At 56.4% G+C, this 13,916-nt stretch overlaps 1 protein-coding gene across 4 annotated transcripts in view; it reads left to right on the top strand.

The window, feature by feature from the left end:
• LOC105497337 (SH3 and multiple ankyrin repeat domains 1) overlaps positions 1-13,916 on the top strand; it is a 58,885-nt gene that overhangs the window by 22,400 nt on the left and 22,569 nt on the right. For 3 of the 4 annotated variants that reach the window (XM_071087559.1, XM_071087557.1, XM_071087560.1), the window contains 7 exons: positions 7,087-7,169; positions 7,398-7,522; positions 8,295-8,430; positions 8,690-8,770; positions 9,316-9,339; positions 9,558-9,626; positions 10,010-10,128. In XM_071087559.1, coding sequence (XP_070943660.1) covers positions 7,087-7,169; positions 7,398-7,522; positions 8,295-8,430; positions 8,690-8,770; positions 9,316-9,339; positions 9,558-9,626; positions 10,010-10,128 — 637 coding nt within the window. The remainder of the gene's footprint in view (positions 1-7,086; positions 7,170-7,397; positions 7,523-8,294; positions 8,431-8,689; positions 8,771-9,315; positions 9,340-9,557; positions 9,627-10,009; positions 10,129-13,916) is intronic. The other variant, XM_071087558.1, reaches the window with a different exon arrangement.

The following is a 13,916-nucleotide window of genomic DNA, read 5'->3' as shown; positions in this document are numbered from 1 at the left end:
GGGGGGACAGAGAAATGGCAACATGGGGATAGAGGGTGGGGCTGGGGTGCCACCCTGCGCCCCGAGTGTCTGAGGCGCTTGACCGTTGTGCGTGTTTGCCTGGCACGTCTCCGGCTCTGGGCACCGGGTGAGTATTGGGGTACACCCCCCACCCCGAGCTTCTATGTCAACCTCTGCTTCTTGTCTACCAGCGTCTCTCTGGGTCTCTCCTTGGCCTCCGTCCGTGGGGGTCATTTGCCCTACTAGCTGAATGGGGGTGGTCCCCCTCACCCTCAGCTTCCTTCCTCCTTCTACTCTGTCTTGTCAATGGGCTTCCTCCCCTACTCCTCCCTGCCTCTCGCTGGCTCCCACGTGCTCTCTGTGTGTGGTGCGTCGGAGCTTCCCCTCCTCCTGCCTCCTCCCTGTTCCCGGACCCTGTCTGCGCTGGCCTGGCCTGTGCCGTGTGGTGCGCCCTGCAGCCAGGGCCCAACCCCGGCCTCCCTCCCGGAGCTGGGCGGTCCTTCGTGTGTCTCCCCTCCTGGCGTGTGCCGCCCCCTCCTCGCGCTGACTCGGGGTCCACGGCTCTCTCGGGGAGCTGTGGTGGTGTGTTCGCCCCTCCGCCTGGGCTTCTCTGGTGGGGGAGGGGTGTTGTTCATGGCCTTGGGGCCCAGTCTGAATGTCCTGGCCTTTCTTGCCGACCGTGTCGAGGTGCGTTGCGTGTTGGTCTGTAGTGGTGGGCTGCGTGTCCCCGCCTGGGGCCTCTCTCACCCGCGGTGTCCCTGCCGGGGAAGCGGGGCTCCGTCCGCGCGTCCGTGCACGCGGCTGCGAGGCATCTTGTGTGATGTTGTGCCTCCCTCTCCCCGCGCTCTCTCGCTCTGCACCTGCGCGGGAGGGCTCTGGAGGGGGGAGGGGGGTTAAGGGGGGGCTCAGACCGGAAGTGCCTCCCCCTTCTCCTCCCCCCTCCAAGCCTCGCCCCTCCCCCTTCTCCCGCCAAGGGGGCCCCCGCGTTCCCCTCCCGGCCCCCTCCCCCCTGCCCGGCCCCCTCCGCCGCCCGGCGCAGGACGCCAAGGGGTTAAGCCTCGCGCCCGCCGCCCGCCTCCGGAGCTGTCCGCGGTGCTGAAGCCGGCGCCGTCCGCGGTCCTCGCGCTACCGCCGCGGCCCGACCCCGCGCCCCGCGCCCCCGCACCCCCCGGCATGTGAGCCCCCGGCCCTGCCCTCCCTCCCGCGGGGGGGGTGCGCGCCCCCTCCCCCTCCCCCTCCCGGCGCGGGTCAGCATGAGGCGGGGCCTGGGGGCCCGGACACGGGGGTTCGGCCGAGCGGGGACGGGGACGCGGCGGCGGCGGCGGCGGCGGGGGCGGCCGGCACCGGGACCCGGGCCGGGGCTGGGGCCGCGGCGGCGATGGCTTTGTCTGCGGTCGGTGGCGGGGGTCTCGGGGGCGGCCCCGGTGGGAGCTCCCTGCCGCAGCCGCCCCCCGCGCTGTCCTCCAGCTGGCCAGCTCTGGGGCCCCGGCGGCGCAGCGTCTGGTACATCTACAGGTAACGGAGCGCGCCGCCCCCTGCTTTGCCGCCCGGCCGGCAGGCCCCGGCCCGCGGTGGCGACCCTCCCCCGCCGCTAACCCCCAGCCCCAGGGCCCTTCCCCTTCCCCCAACCCGCCCCTTCCCCTCCGCTCCTCTTCCCTTAACCTTCTCTCAGTCCCAAATCCCTTTCAGCCCCCCGTCTCAACCCTTCTCCTCTCCATCTCCCTCCCTGGACCCCTGTCCCCGACCCTCCCCCCTAATACGCACTCGTCAGCCCTGGGAATCTTTTCCTCCACCCCCTCACAGGCCCTTCCAGGCCCCCCTCTGCTCTTCCCCCAAGACCTTCCTCCCAGCAGGCCCCCCAAACTGACCCCCCTCCAGGATTTGGAGCCCACTTGCCTTTCTGCCGCCCTTAGCGCCCCCACTCCCCGGAGCCCTCCCTGTGGGGAGCCACGGTGGCTTACCCGCATCCGCCTACATCCCAGGCCCCTGTCCCTCTGATCCCCACATCCCCACACCTCTTCACGTTGTTGGCAAGTCCCCCCATTCATACCCCTCTCTCCCATTCACAGTCATCCCCCCTCCATCACACACGCATCCCGCCCCCGGCTTCCCCTCCCCTCCTCTTTTTCCGCTGCGTGTCACTGTGCGACGGTTCGTGTGTCAGTGTGGCTGTGTCGATGTGCGTGTGTGTGACTGCCTGCAGCCGCGTGCGTGTGTGTGCGTGTGTGTGTGAGTGAGAGAGAGATGGAGAGATGGTGGGCTCCCAGCCCACCCCCCAACTGTGTCCATCTGTGTGTCCCTGTGTGACAGCGTCTGTCTCTGTATGACTTGGAGCGACAGCGAGGCTGTCTGGGACTGTGTGTGTGTGTGTGTGTGTGTGTGTGTGTGCGCGCGCGTGGTGTGTGGTGTGTGGTGTGTGGTGTGTGCTGGAGTGGGTCTGTCCCAGGGACTGCGGCTGTGCTTCCCAACACCCACCCTCCTGGGCCTGGCCTGCCCCTCCCCCACAGGTCCCTACTTCAAGGGTCCATCCTGTGTCTCCCTCCCCATGTGCTCCTCCTCCTTGCCCCCTTGCCCCCGGGGGTCTGTGCATGTCAGGGGCACTTGAGTCACTGGCTCTGCCCTCTGCCCATGTGGGGCACGTGTGCTGAGCCCCGTCTGAGCTGCATGGGGAGCCGCATCCGCTTGTGTGTGCCACTTCTGAGCATGGGGAGGGGGGCTGGCGTCCCTGTGTGGGGCCTCTGGGCAGGCCGTGGACAAGGGCACATGGGGAAGGGCTTGAGTGCGGGGTTGGGGGTGCGCCGTGCACAGCAGCAGGCTCTGGGCTGGCGGACCCTGGGTGTGTGAGAGGGACGGTGGGGTGGGGAGGGGAGTGCTGGCCGCTGCAGTGCCCCTGTGTGTGGGATCCAGTGAACAAGAGCTGGCTGCTGAGCTCCGGAGGCCGCTCAGGGTTGCTGAGGGATGGCCTGGGGAAAAGCATTGTGTGAGCTCCTGCAGGGCAGGTAGTCAGCCAGAGGGAGCCTGAATGGGGTGCTGCGGGGGCAGCCAAGATGGGGGGCGAGGGGGAGGGGCTACAGGGGTCTGGGTAGGAGGTGCAGGGTTGAGAATGGAACAGGGGAGAGTGGAGATGCTGAAGTGGGGGAGGGGTGGAGGCTGGAGCACGGAGGGTTCGGAGCAGAGAAATGGAGTGGGGAGGGAATTCGGGGAATGTGGGGAGGATTTGGGAGTGGGGATTTGGACAGTAGCGGGAGAATACCAAGAGGACGCAGGGAATGTAAATGAAACGCAGCTGCCAGTAAACGCAGGCGGGAGGGCTGTGGTGAAGTGAGTCGAGGGGGCAGAAATAGGTTTAGCTTTCCACTGATGCAAAAGTGGGTACCTGGGAAGTATGAAAGGGACCAGAGGTGCTTTAGGGGAGCCAGTGAGATTACTTACGGAGGTGCCAGAGAGTGTGGGAAGGATGAGGCTAAAGGACGAGGGAGAGGTCGCACGACAAGGGTGAGGAGGTCACGGAGGTCTGAGGAGGATGCTTTGGGGGAAAGGGGGGGTAGGGTGTGTCAGGGGACATGGGAAATGGGGGGATGGCTTCATGGGGTGTGAGGAGGGCTTGTGGGAGTCAGGGATGAGGAGGGTGGGTTAGGGTGATGTGGAACCTCAAGATGGCATGCAGGAGTAGGGAGTGAGGTGCAGAGAGGAGGGGTACACAGGAGTTGGGGAGAGGGAGTTTAGAGGTACATGAAGCTGTGGGAGCAAAAGAGCAGTTGGGAAGTCCAAGGAGACTGTGGTGGGATGAGGGCAACACCACCTATGTCCTAGCTGGGGATTGGGTGAGGGAGTCATGGAGCAGAGAGGGGAATGGAGCATGTGTAGGATAGGGGTTGGTTGAGAAGCAGGAACAGGGTGGGTCTGGATGTTGTTGGACCCTCTTCCTGCCCTAGATCACCACTGGCATATATATAGGTTACCTCTGGTGAATTCAAATCTTGGCTTTGATATTTTTTTAACTGGTGTCATCTTGAGCAAGTTATTTCTCTGTGCCTCAGTTTCCCCATCTATAAAATGGGAAGAATAACAGTCAACCTTTCCCTGGATTGTTGTGAAGACTAACTGAATACATAAATGGAAATATATAAATGCAAAGTGCTTGGAATCATGGCTGGCATTCAGCAATAATTCAATAAGTGTTCCTCGTCACGGTGTTACTGCCACACCCTGGGATAAACTCCAGGTGCTGCAGGGCCGAGCTCAGGGTGAATTCTGAGCAGACGGATATATGTGCTCAAGGTATTTCGGTGCTGTGGAGTGGAGGGTATTACCATTGCAGTTACCTGAGTATTCTCTTGGGTATTGTTGAAGAGTGATACTCACTGTGTGACCTTGGACAAGTTACTTAACCTTTCTGTGCCTCTGTTTCCTCACCTATAAAGTGAAATTAGGGCTGGGTGTGGTGACTCATGCCTGTAATCCCAACACTTTGGGAGACTGAGGTGGGAGGACTGTTTGAGTCTAGGAGTTCAAGACCAGCATGGGAAAGATAGTGAGATCCCATCTCTACCAAAAAAAAAAAAAATTATTTTAATTAGCTGGGCACGGTTGTAAGCACCTGTAGTCTTAGGTACTTGGGAGGCTGAAGTTGGAGGATCCTTTGAGCTCAGGAGTTTGAGGCTGCAGTGAGCTATGATTGTGCCACTGCACTCCAGCCTGGGCAAGAGAGTGAGACTCTGTCTCAAAAAATATAAATAAATACATAGATAATGTGGAATTGGTACTTATCCCTACCCCAGAGGCTGGTTATGAAAAGACAATTTAATGATCTATCTGTGAAGGGCTTCAGATACCGCCCAGCCCATGGCAAGTACTCCTTTTTGGCATATTGACATGGGAGTTTTATTGACTATATTGGCTGACATTTGGGGAAGGCTTATGTATGGGGTATGAGGCTGATGAGAGGGCAAGAGAGAGATTCCAGAGGGCAGGGAGAAAGATGGAGGAAGGGAGGGGTTTGTGGTATGAGTGAAAGAAAAGTGAAGTTACCTCCAGTGAGGAAGGGTGCTGCTGGCTGCTAGGGGAGCCTGGAGACCTGGAAGAGATACAAGAGGAGGAGTAGGAAAGTGAGAATGAGGACATTACAGAATGCATGGATAGAAACAGGCAGCTCTGACCTCTGAGCCAATTTCCGTGTCCAGTTTCCTTGTCCACTCGCTGTTCCAGCCTTCTCGGCCCCTTTCCTCCCTTCCCCTCTCCCTTTTCCTCCCTTCATTCACCCCTTTGAGCCCCTTCCCTCCTTCTCTGTCAACACCTCTCCATCCAGGGGAGGAAGACATGGCGGGTATGGTTGGATGAGTTCACTGGACTGTGGTGAACTTTGAGCAAGGACTGTTGCTGGAGTATGTACATGTGAACATGTGTTAGGTGCACTGAGGCGCCACAAGGAGGGTGGCGGCAGGAAGGGAGGACACGTGCACATCCAGAACCCTGTCGCCACGGTGCAAATGTATGGATTTTTATAAGGGGAGCCATGGGGGTCCCGGGAGCATACAGGGGTGCTTGTGGGGGTGGTACCCAAATACAGTGGAGCACAGTAAGTATTATTGCCTTTTGCTGGGATGTATGTGTTCAGAGGGCGTGTTTTGGGAATACACTGAGATCCGAGTGAGGGGGAGTTATTATTGGAACATACTGGGATGTGTGGGGGTTGCCGAAACATACTGGAGTATTCAAGGAGGGCTGTTTTGCTGAATTTGTGGGGGCAGGTAATTGGGAGCATGCTTGGCTATGATTGGAGTGTATTAGGGCCACATGGATGTTACTGGGATCTGGGTATTATTGGAATACACCGGAATTGTGAGGGTGGGAGGTGGGACGGGCTTTAGACAGTGCTGAAGGAAGCAGGGCACAGCAGAGCGCACGTTCCAGTGACTCCTGGGTGTTCTTGGGTATTCTGAAGGCAGTGGGGTTGCAGCCAGGGTGTCTGAGTATTCCTGCTGTAGACTGGGGGTGTCGGATCCTCTGGGAATGGAATGGATGTGTATTCCTGAGGTGTACAGTGGTCATATCAGGGGTTTGGGGCTGTTTGAGTGAGCGTTGAGATCCATGAACTGTATCTGAGTTTCACTGACATTTCCTGGGTACATTTGGTGGCTTTACTGGAAACTACCACCCATATTCATGGGTGCTTTGCATTTTACTATAATAGAATATGCTGAGTGCATGCAGGAGCTCCATTTGAGATGCACCAGGGAATACAGAAGACAGTGCTGAACAGTGGAAATGTTTTATATCTGTACTGTCCAATGTGGTGGCCACCAGCCACGTGCGGCTTCTGCACACTTGGAAATATGGCCACTGTGACTGAGGAATTGAATTTTTCCATTTGATTTTGATTAGCTTTCATAAAAACAGCCACATGAACCTAGTGGTCACCATAGTGGGCAGTGCAGAATTAGCAATTTTACCCTGTGTGGGGTCCTTGGGAGGTGACATATATATAAAGGAATTTTGAGGGGCATCATCAAAATACATGAATCCTCTTGACTTAACACCCTGACCTGAGGACATCAAGCAGATCGTATTGAGCACCTACTGTGTGCCAGGCACTGTGCAAAATACTAAATGTGTATTACCCCCACTGGACTCCCACTGCAACCCCATCAGGTAGGGTCTGTGATCGCCCTCCATTATAGATGGGGGAACTGAGGCACAAAAGGTTAAAGTTGTGGGCTCAAGGTCATAGGCAGGAAGTGACTAGCAGGGACCCAAGCCGGGCCGTCTGGTAATCTGGAGGCTTTTCTCCCCATCCTCCCCACCGTGCCTGGCGCTGAATGGATGGGTGGATGGATGCATGGATGGATGAATGAGGAGAGAGGGAGTGGGAGAGAGAGCATGTGGGCTCCAAGGGGGAAGCCCGTCAGGGCCGACGCTAGCATACGCACACAGAGTGGGTGACAGAGATCCTAGGAGGTGCAATTAATGGCCCTGGAGCAGGGGTTCAGGTCTCTGGGTTGCCGGGTGGGGGACAGGCTCTGTGTCTCATGATCTCTTCTCTACTCCCCACCACTACCCCCCCCATTTCTCCTGCCTCCCTGCCAGCGATTACATCATTAAGGAGAAGACAGTCTTGCTGCAGAAGAAGGACAGTGAGGGGTTTGGGTTCGTGCTCCGGGGGGCCAAGGGTGAGTGCCAGCCGGGGAGGGGATGGGAGAAGGGCTCTGTGACCCCAGAAGCAGGGCTGGAAAAGGGAGCGGGAAAGGGAAAGGGACCCCAGCCCACCCACCACCCCACCCCGGGGTGCTGGTCCCTCAGCTGCGGTGAGGCCTCCGTGACTTGGGTCTGAGCCCCATCCCCTGCTCGGCCTCTCCACCCCCTCCCCTCCGACCCCGCCGGCTCCTCCCTGTCTGCAGCGCAGACCCCCATCGAGGAGTTCACCCCCACCCCGGCCTTCCCGGCGCTGCAGTATCTGGAGTCGGTGGACGAGGGTGGCGTGGCATGGCGAGCTGGACTGCGAATGGGAGACTTCCTCATCGAGGTCAGTCCAGGCCCCCTCTCTTCCCTGGGACCCTGTGACAAGTTCCCAGACCCCCTCATGATCCACACCAGGATCTGGCTGCCCAGTTTTATTCTCCTTTAGCACCAGGATTCCCAGCCCCCTGCCCTCCCTCCAGCCAGCCTCTACTTTCCCCAGCGATTCCACCTAAAGGCCTCTGAGGCATCTCAAAAGAGTGACACAGAGCTGTCCCCAACACATACACAATACCAGGGGATGGCCAGGCACAGTGGCTCACGCCTGTAATCCCAGTGCTTTGGGAGGCTGAAGCAGGTGGATTGCTTGAACTCAGGGGTTTGAGACCTGCCTGGGCAACATAGCAAGACCCTGGCTCTTAAAAAAAAAAATCAGCTGGTGCTGTGTGCCTGAGGCCTCAGCTACTCGAGAGGCTGAGGTGGGAGGATTGCTTGAACCTAGGAAGTCGAGGCTGCAGTGAGCCATGATTGTGCCACTGCACCCCAACCTGGGTGACAGAGACCCTGTCTTTTAAAAATAAATAAATAAATACTGGGGACAGGGAGGGCGGAGGAAGTGAATAGGGTAGGCTGAGCCTCTTCCCCAACCCTGGGGCCAGGGAGGGTGGGAAAGCGGGCTTGCCCAGGGAGGCGGTAGTCTGAAGGGTCAGAGGGAGGGGAACGTGGCCCAGAGGCCCATGGACAGGGCAGCGCAGGAGCCATCCTTATTGGGGTCTCTGAAGCTGCAAGCACTCCTCCCCTCGTCTACTCTGTGTGATCTGGGGGTGTCTGTGCCACAGGTGAACGGGCAGAATGTGGTGAAGGTCGGCCACCGACAGGTGGTGAACATGATCCGCCAAGGGGGCAACACGCTGATGGTGAAGGTGGTGATGGTCACCAGGCACCCGGACATGGATGAGGCAGTGCACAAGAAAGGTGCTCCTGCGGCCACTCTCGCAGCCACCCCACTGCCACCAGGCTCAGCCCCGCGGGAGCCCCAGGGCTGGTGCTGCTGCCCAAGGCCTTCCGTTCCCTAGCATTACTTCTCCATTACCCTTGTGGGGAGAAACTGAGGCAGGGAGGGCTCAGCACGCTGGCATCGGCTATTCTCTGAGCGCTGGGAGCCCTGTGGTGGTAGAGGGTGGGGGAGGCGTCTCCCCCATGATACTGATGCCTCCCCTCATCACGTTTCCAGCACCCCAGCAGGCCAAGCGGCTGCCGCCCCCAACCATCTCCCTGCGTTCCAAATCTATGACCTCAGAGCTGGAGGAGATGGGTGAGCCTGCGGGGCTGCTGAGGCCAGGGGGCCGGGGGGGAGAGGGGAAGGAGGGCTGGATCATCCCTCGAGTTCGTTAGTGTTGTTAGTGACCAGGGGTCCTTGTCCTCATCCTGTCCCCAGTCCATGGGTCGGACTCTGGCCTGTGTGTGTGTCTCTGGGAAGGGGTGTCTGAGAGGCGACTCTCCTCTGTGCTCTTGTATCTGTTTCTCTGTTGGGGTCTCTCTCAGGGTCTGTATGTACCCTCTTCTGCGGGTCTCTCTGTCTCCTTCCTTCTGTCCCACCTCACCCCCAAGCCCCATTCAACATCTCTCCCTCCACCAGCTCCCCCCAACCCCCAATAAGAAGCGAGAAAAGCGAGCCCCTCCCTCCAGACGAGGCCGAGTGGACCTGGGGGTCCCATTTCCCCTGACAGGGGGCTGGTTGGACAGCTGACCGCCCCTCGCCCCGGGGCCCCGAGGGAGGTGGGCTTCCAGAGAGGGGGCCCCTCTCCTTCCCTTGACGTCCTAACTCTTGGCTCCTCTACTGCCTCTCCCCCGGGCTAGTCTCCCCCTGGAAGAAGAAGAGTGGTGAGTGGGCACAGGACTGGCGGGAGGGCCCCCGTCTCCCGACCCCGCCGGCGGACTCGCCCCTCCCCGACCCCGGCCCCTCACTGCCCCTCTCGCGCATGCGCGCGCCCGCTGGCCACGCCCACCGGCCCGCACCTGCTGGCCACGCCCACAGGCCGAGCCCACTCCACCCCGCCCCCGGGGGCTCCCTGGGCTTCATCCGTGTTCTTTGCCCACAGAGTACGAGCAGCAGCCGGCGCCGGTGCCCAGCATGGAGAAAAAGCGGACCGTGTATCAGATGGCTCTCAGTAAGACGGCCCAGCCCTGCTCCTCGGGCTGCCGGGCCCCAGCCCCGGCATCCGCTGCATCCCCGTCCCACCATGAGCCCCACGGCGCCCCTCACCTTCCTGCCCCAGAGAGGCCGCGATTCCACCTCCCCTCCCTCCGCCAGCCCTCTCCCGACGGCTGCCCCGTTCCCTGCCCGCACCGCTTCCCACCCTGGGTGCTGCCCCCCGGGCTTGGTGATTGTGTCTCCAAGCGGGACTGGCCGTCCACCTGGACCCAGGCAGGGCTGCCCTTTCCTGGTTGATCCAGGTGCTGGATGAGCTGCGGGGCGGCAGCTCTGGTCTCTGCGGCCCGGGTCAAAGCAAACTTCATTTCATTGTCTTCCCATCTGTTCATCTCCCCCTAGACAAACTGGACGAAATCCTGGCCGCAGCTCAACAGACCATCAGTGCAAGCGAGAGCCCTGGGCCCGGTGGCCTCGCGTCCCTGGGCAAACACCGACCCAAAGGCTTCTTTGCCACTGAGGTAGGCGGCCTGGTATGGGGAGGAACTGGCAGGGGGAAGGCGGTTCACACACCAACCTGGAGCCTTTCTCTTTCCAAAACCCTCCTGATGCCCTTGTGCTTTAGGCTGGTCCTGGAGGGGCGACGCGCATCCTAGGGTTTCCTCCTTTCTCCCAACTTTGGGGACCTCCTTTCCTCCTTATCCCCTTTCCCTCAAATCCCATCTCTGTCCTTTTCTCTCTCCACTTTCCACCCCTGCTGTTATACTTGCGCTCTTGCCCTGCCTCTTTCTGTCCCTCTGCGTCCCATCTTAAGGGTCTCTGGGAAGGCAAAATGATGTCATGGATGGAGATTCCCCGACATAATAATAGATACCCAACACGTAGTACTTATTAAAATATGAATGGTCACGTCTGTCGCCACTCTGTCTGCCTCTCCCCACAACCAGAGGCCAGTCTGTGGGGAGTGTTGATAATTTGGGGGACACTGCATTTTATTTTATTTTTTAATTTTTATTTATTTATTTATTTTGAGATTGAGTCTCACTCTGCCATCCAGGCTGGAGTGCATTGGGGCAAGCTCTGCTCACTGCAACCTCTGCTCCCAGGGTTCAAGAGATTTTCCTGCCTCAGCCTCCTGAGTAGCTGGGATTACAGGTGTGTGCCACCTTGCCTGGCTAATTTTTGTATTTTTAATAGAGATAGGGTTTTGCCATGATGGCCAGGCTGGTCTCGAACTCCTGGCCTCAAGTAATCCGCCCGCCTCAGCCCCCCAAAGTGCTGGGATTACAGGCATGAGCCACCTTGCCTGGCCAGACACCAAATTTTATATGGATTATCTCATTCATTCCTTAGATTCATCCTGGGAGATGCACGAGGTTGTTAGCCCATTTACAGAGGGGGAAACTGAGGCTCAAGGAAGGAAGAGGGATTTTAACCCAGGGGCAGCCCTCTGAACCCATGGTCCTGCCACAGCTCTGGCTATCCTGGTGGGGTCCTGCTGGTCCCTTCCTGGATGTTGCCCCACTCCACTGGACTGTGTGCCTTCCCTCCAAAACATCCCCCACTAGGCCTACCAGTGCCACCCCTTACCCTCCAACTGTCTCCTTCAGAGGCCATGCTCTGCCTTACTCCTCCCTTCCCGCTTCCTTCTTCTCTGCCCAGTCCCTATCCTCTGGCCACATCCACCACCTAGTGGTCAGGAGTCTATTTACTCTAAAACTGGGTTCTTTGGCTTTTAGGGGGTCATGGATCTCTTTGGCAGGCTGCCATAGTCCTCAGAATAATGCTTATAAATGCATAACATAAAATAAGTTAACAAAAGAGGCCAGTTACACTAAAATATAGTTCTCAAAATATTTTTCAAAAGCAAAATTTGTGATATCATAATATCATCTTTTTTTGTCAACATGTTAGACACTGGCGGTGGATCTTAACAACTCTAATTTCAAAATCACGAGGAGCATAAACACTATTTTGGGAAATCTGTACCACTGTGATGGGATATGGAAATATCTGTGATTCCTACTGGGGATACAGGCATGGGTCTTGCTGAAACTAGCATGGTTCGCTGCTTACGTATTTAATTGAGGAAAGGTTGAGTTTTTGTTGGAGGATGATGAAAATGAAAACATAGGATTTCTTTTCCTATACAAGTGCACAGGCCCCTGAAGTCTATCCACAGTCCCTCGTGCTCTGGAGGGTCTCGTACTTTTATAAAAATCAAGAGTAGGAGGCTAGGTATAGTGGCTCACACCTGTAATCCCAGCACTTTGGGAGGCTGAAGCGGGCTGATCACCTGAGGTCAGGAGTTTGAGACCAGCCTGGCCAACATGGAGAAACCCCATCTCTACTAAAAATACAAAAATTAGCCAGATGTGGTGGCATGTGCCTGTAATCCCAGCTACTCAGGAGGCTGAGGCGAGAGAATCGCTTGAACCCAGGAGGCGGAGGTTGCAGTAAGCCGAGATCACGCCATTGCACTCCAGCCTGGGTGACAAAAGCAAAACTCTGTCTCAAAAAAAAAAAAGGGAAAAAAGAAAAAAAAAAAACTTCTTCCTTATATGGAGTCCAAATCTACCTCCCCTGGGCTCTTATTTTTTTGACACTGTTTTCTCCTCCTGTGATCTTCTTCTATCTTCACTTGCACTGCAGCAAACTTCTCATAACTCCTCAGCAAACTTCTTCACAACCAGCTTTAAGAAGGAAAGGGCAATAGAGAAACAGAAAGAGAGAACATGCACATTCCCATTTTACAGAAGATGAAACGGTTTTAGAGATTTGCATTCACTTGCCGGAGACCTCCCATCGAGTGTGTATCTAATCAGACAGAACCCAAGTCCAAATTTGCCTACTTGCTGAAATTTATTAGAACCCCAGGATCAATATGCGAAGGGTTTTTGTGGTTATTCTTGGACAGGCGCAAAGCAGAGAAAATCTTGAGTACATGCGGGCTCCCAGACGAGGCTGAACAAGGGTGCCTTCTCATTTCAGCTCTTATACTGTGAACAAGTGTCTTTTCTCGGTCTATTTAGTGCCACGTGCTTTGCATCTTTGGGCCTTTTAGTGGTGATATCAGTGTTTCAAAGGTCCCCCAAGCATGGTGCTGAAGAGCTGTCTAGTGTTCCTAAGTGCGAGAAGGCCGTGATGTGCCTTATGGAGAAAATACGTATGTTAGAGAAGCTTCATTCAGGCATGAGTTAGAGCACTGTTAGCCAGGAGTTGGATGTGAATGAATCAACAATATATATTAAATAAGGCATCCTTCAACAGAAGCATGCATAAAACGAGATTATGTATTGATTGGTTGAGGGAAATGTGTGGCAGCCTCCTATTAACATAACTACCGCAAATAGCCACAATTGCCTGTATTTGGGGCTGCGTACTTCTTTGTTGTGGAAGCCTGTCCCGTGCATTGTAGGATTTTAGCAGCATCCCTGGCCTCTACCGTCTGGATGCCAGCAGCAAATACTCCCCAATGTCCTCTGGGGAGCAAAACCACCTCTAATTGAGAACCACTGCCCTATATCATTCTAAGGTTAAAAGATTTTCAGGGCCGGGCACAGCGGCTCACACCTATAATCCCAGCACTTTGGAAGGCCGAGGCTGGCTGATCCCTGGAGCTCAGTAGTTCCAGACCAGCATGGGCAACATGGCAGAAAACCCATCTCTACTAAACATACAAAAATTAGTTGGGCAGATGTGGTGGCACACACCTGTAGTCCTAGCTACTCCAGGGGCTGAAGAGGGAGGATCACCTGAGCCTCCGGGGTTGAGGCTGCAGTAAGCCATGATTGTGCCACTGCACTCCTGCCTGGGCCACAGAGAGAGACCACCCTGTCTCTAAAAAACAAACAGAAAAGATTAAAAGATTTTCAGCCCCAGGATTATCCCAAGTGGACTTAGATTCAGGATGCTACCATCCATATTCACTCATTAAATTATTCAGTATTTATTGGAAGCCTGGGAGGTACTCCCACTAATCCCATTACTTCATGCCTCCCCCTAATCTGTATTTTACGCTCTCCTCCTTCTGAATTTCCCTCTCTGGGTCTCTAAACACACCCCAGGTGTTTCTGTTTGTTCCTGATCCCCCAGATACTCTGTATTAACAGACAAATGGGGATTCAAATTCTGACTTCCTTTAACTTGATTTGCCACCTTGGACCACATTACTTAATTTCTCTGCATCTCAGTTTTCTGTTCTGTAAAATGGGGCTAAAGCCAGCCTTGCCCAGTTCTTATGAGGATTCCATGAGATTAACTGTAACACAGCAAACTCCCAACAGATGTCGAACCCCTCAGGATAGAA

This window comes from Macaca nemestrina, chromosome 20 (genome assembly GCF_043159975.1).
Source record: "Macaca nemestrina isolate mMacNem1 chromosome 20, mMacNem.hap1, whole genome shotgun sequence".
NCBI classification, from domain to species: Eukaryota; Metazoa; Chordata; class Mammalia; order Primates; family Cercopithecidae; genus Macaca; species Macaca nemestrina.
The sequence above is the reverse complement of the archived record's forward strand: the minus strand, read 5'-3'. Positions and strand labels throughout refer to the sequence as shown.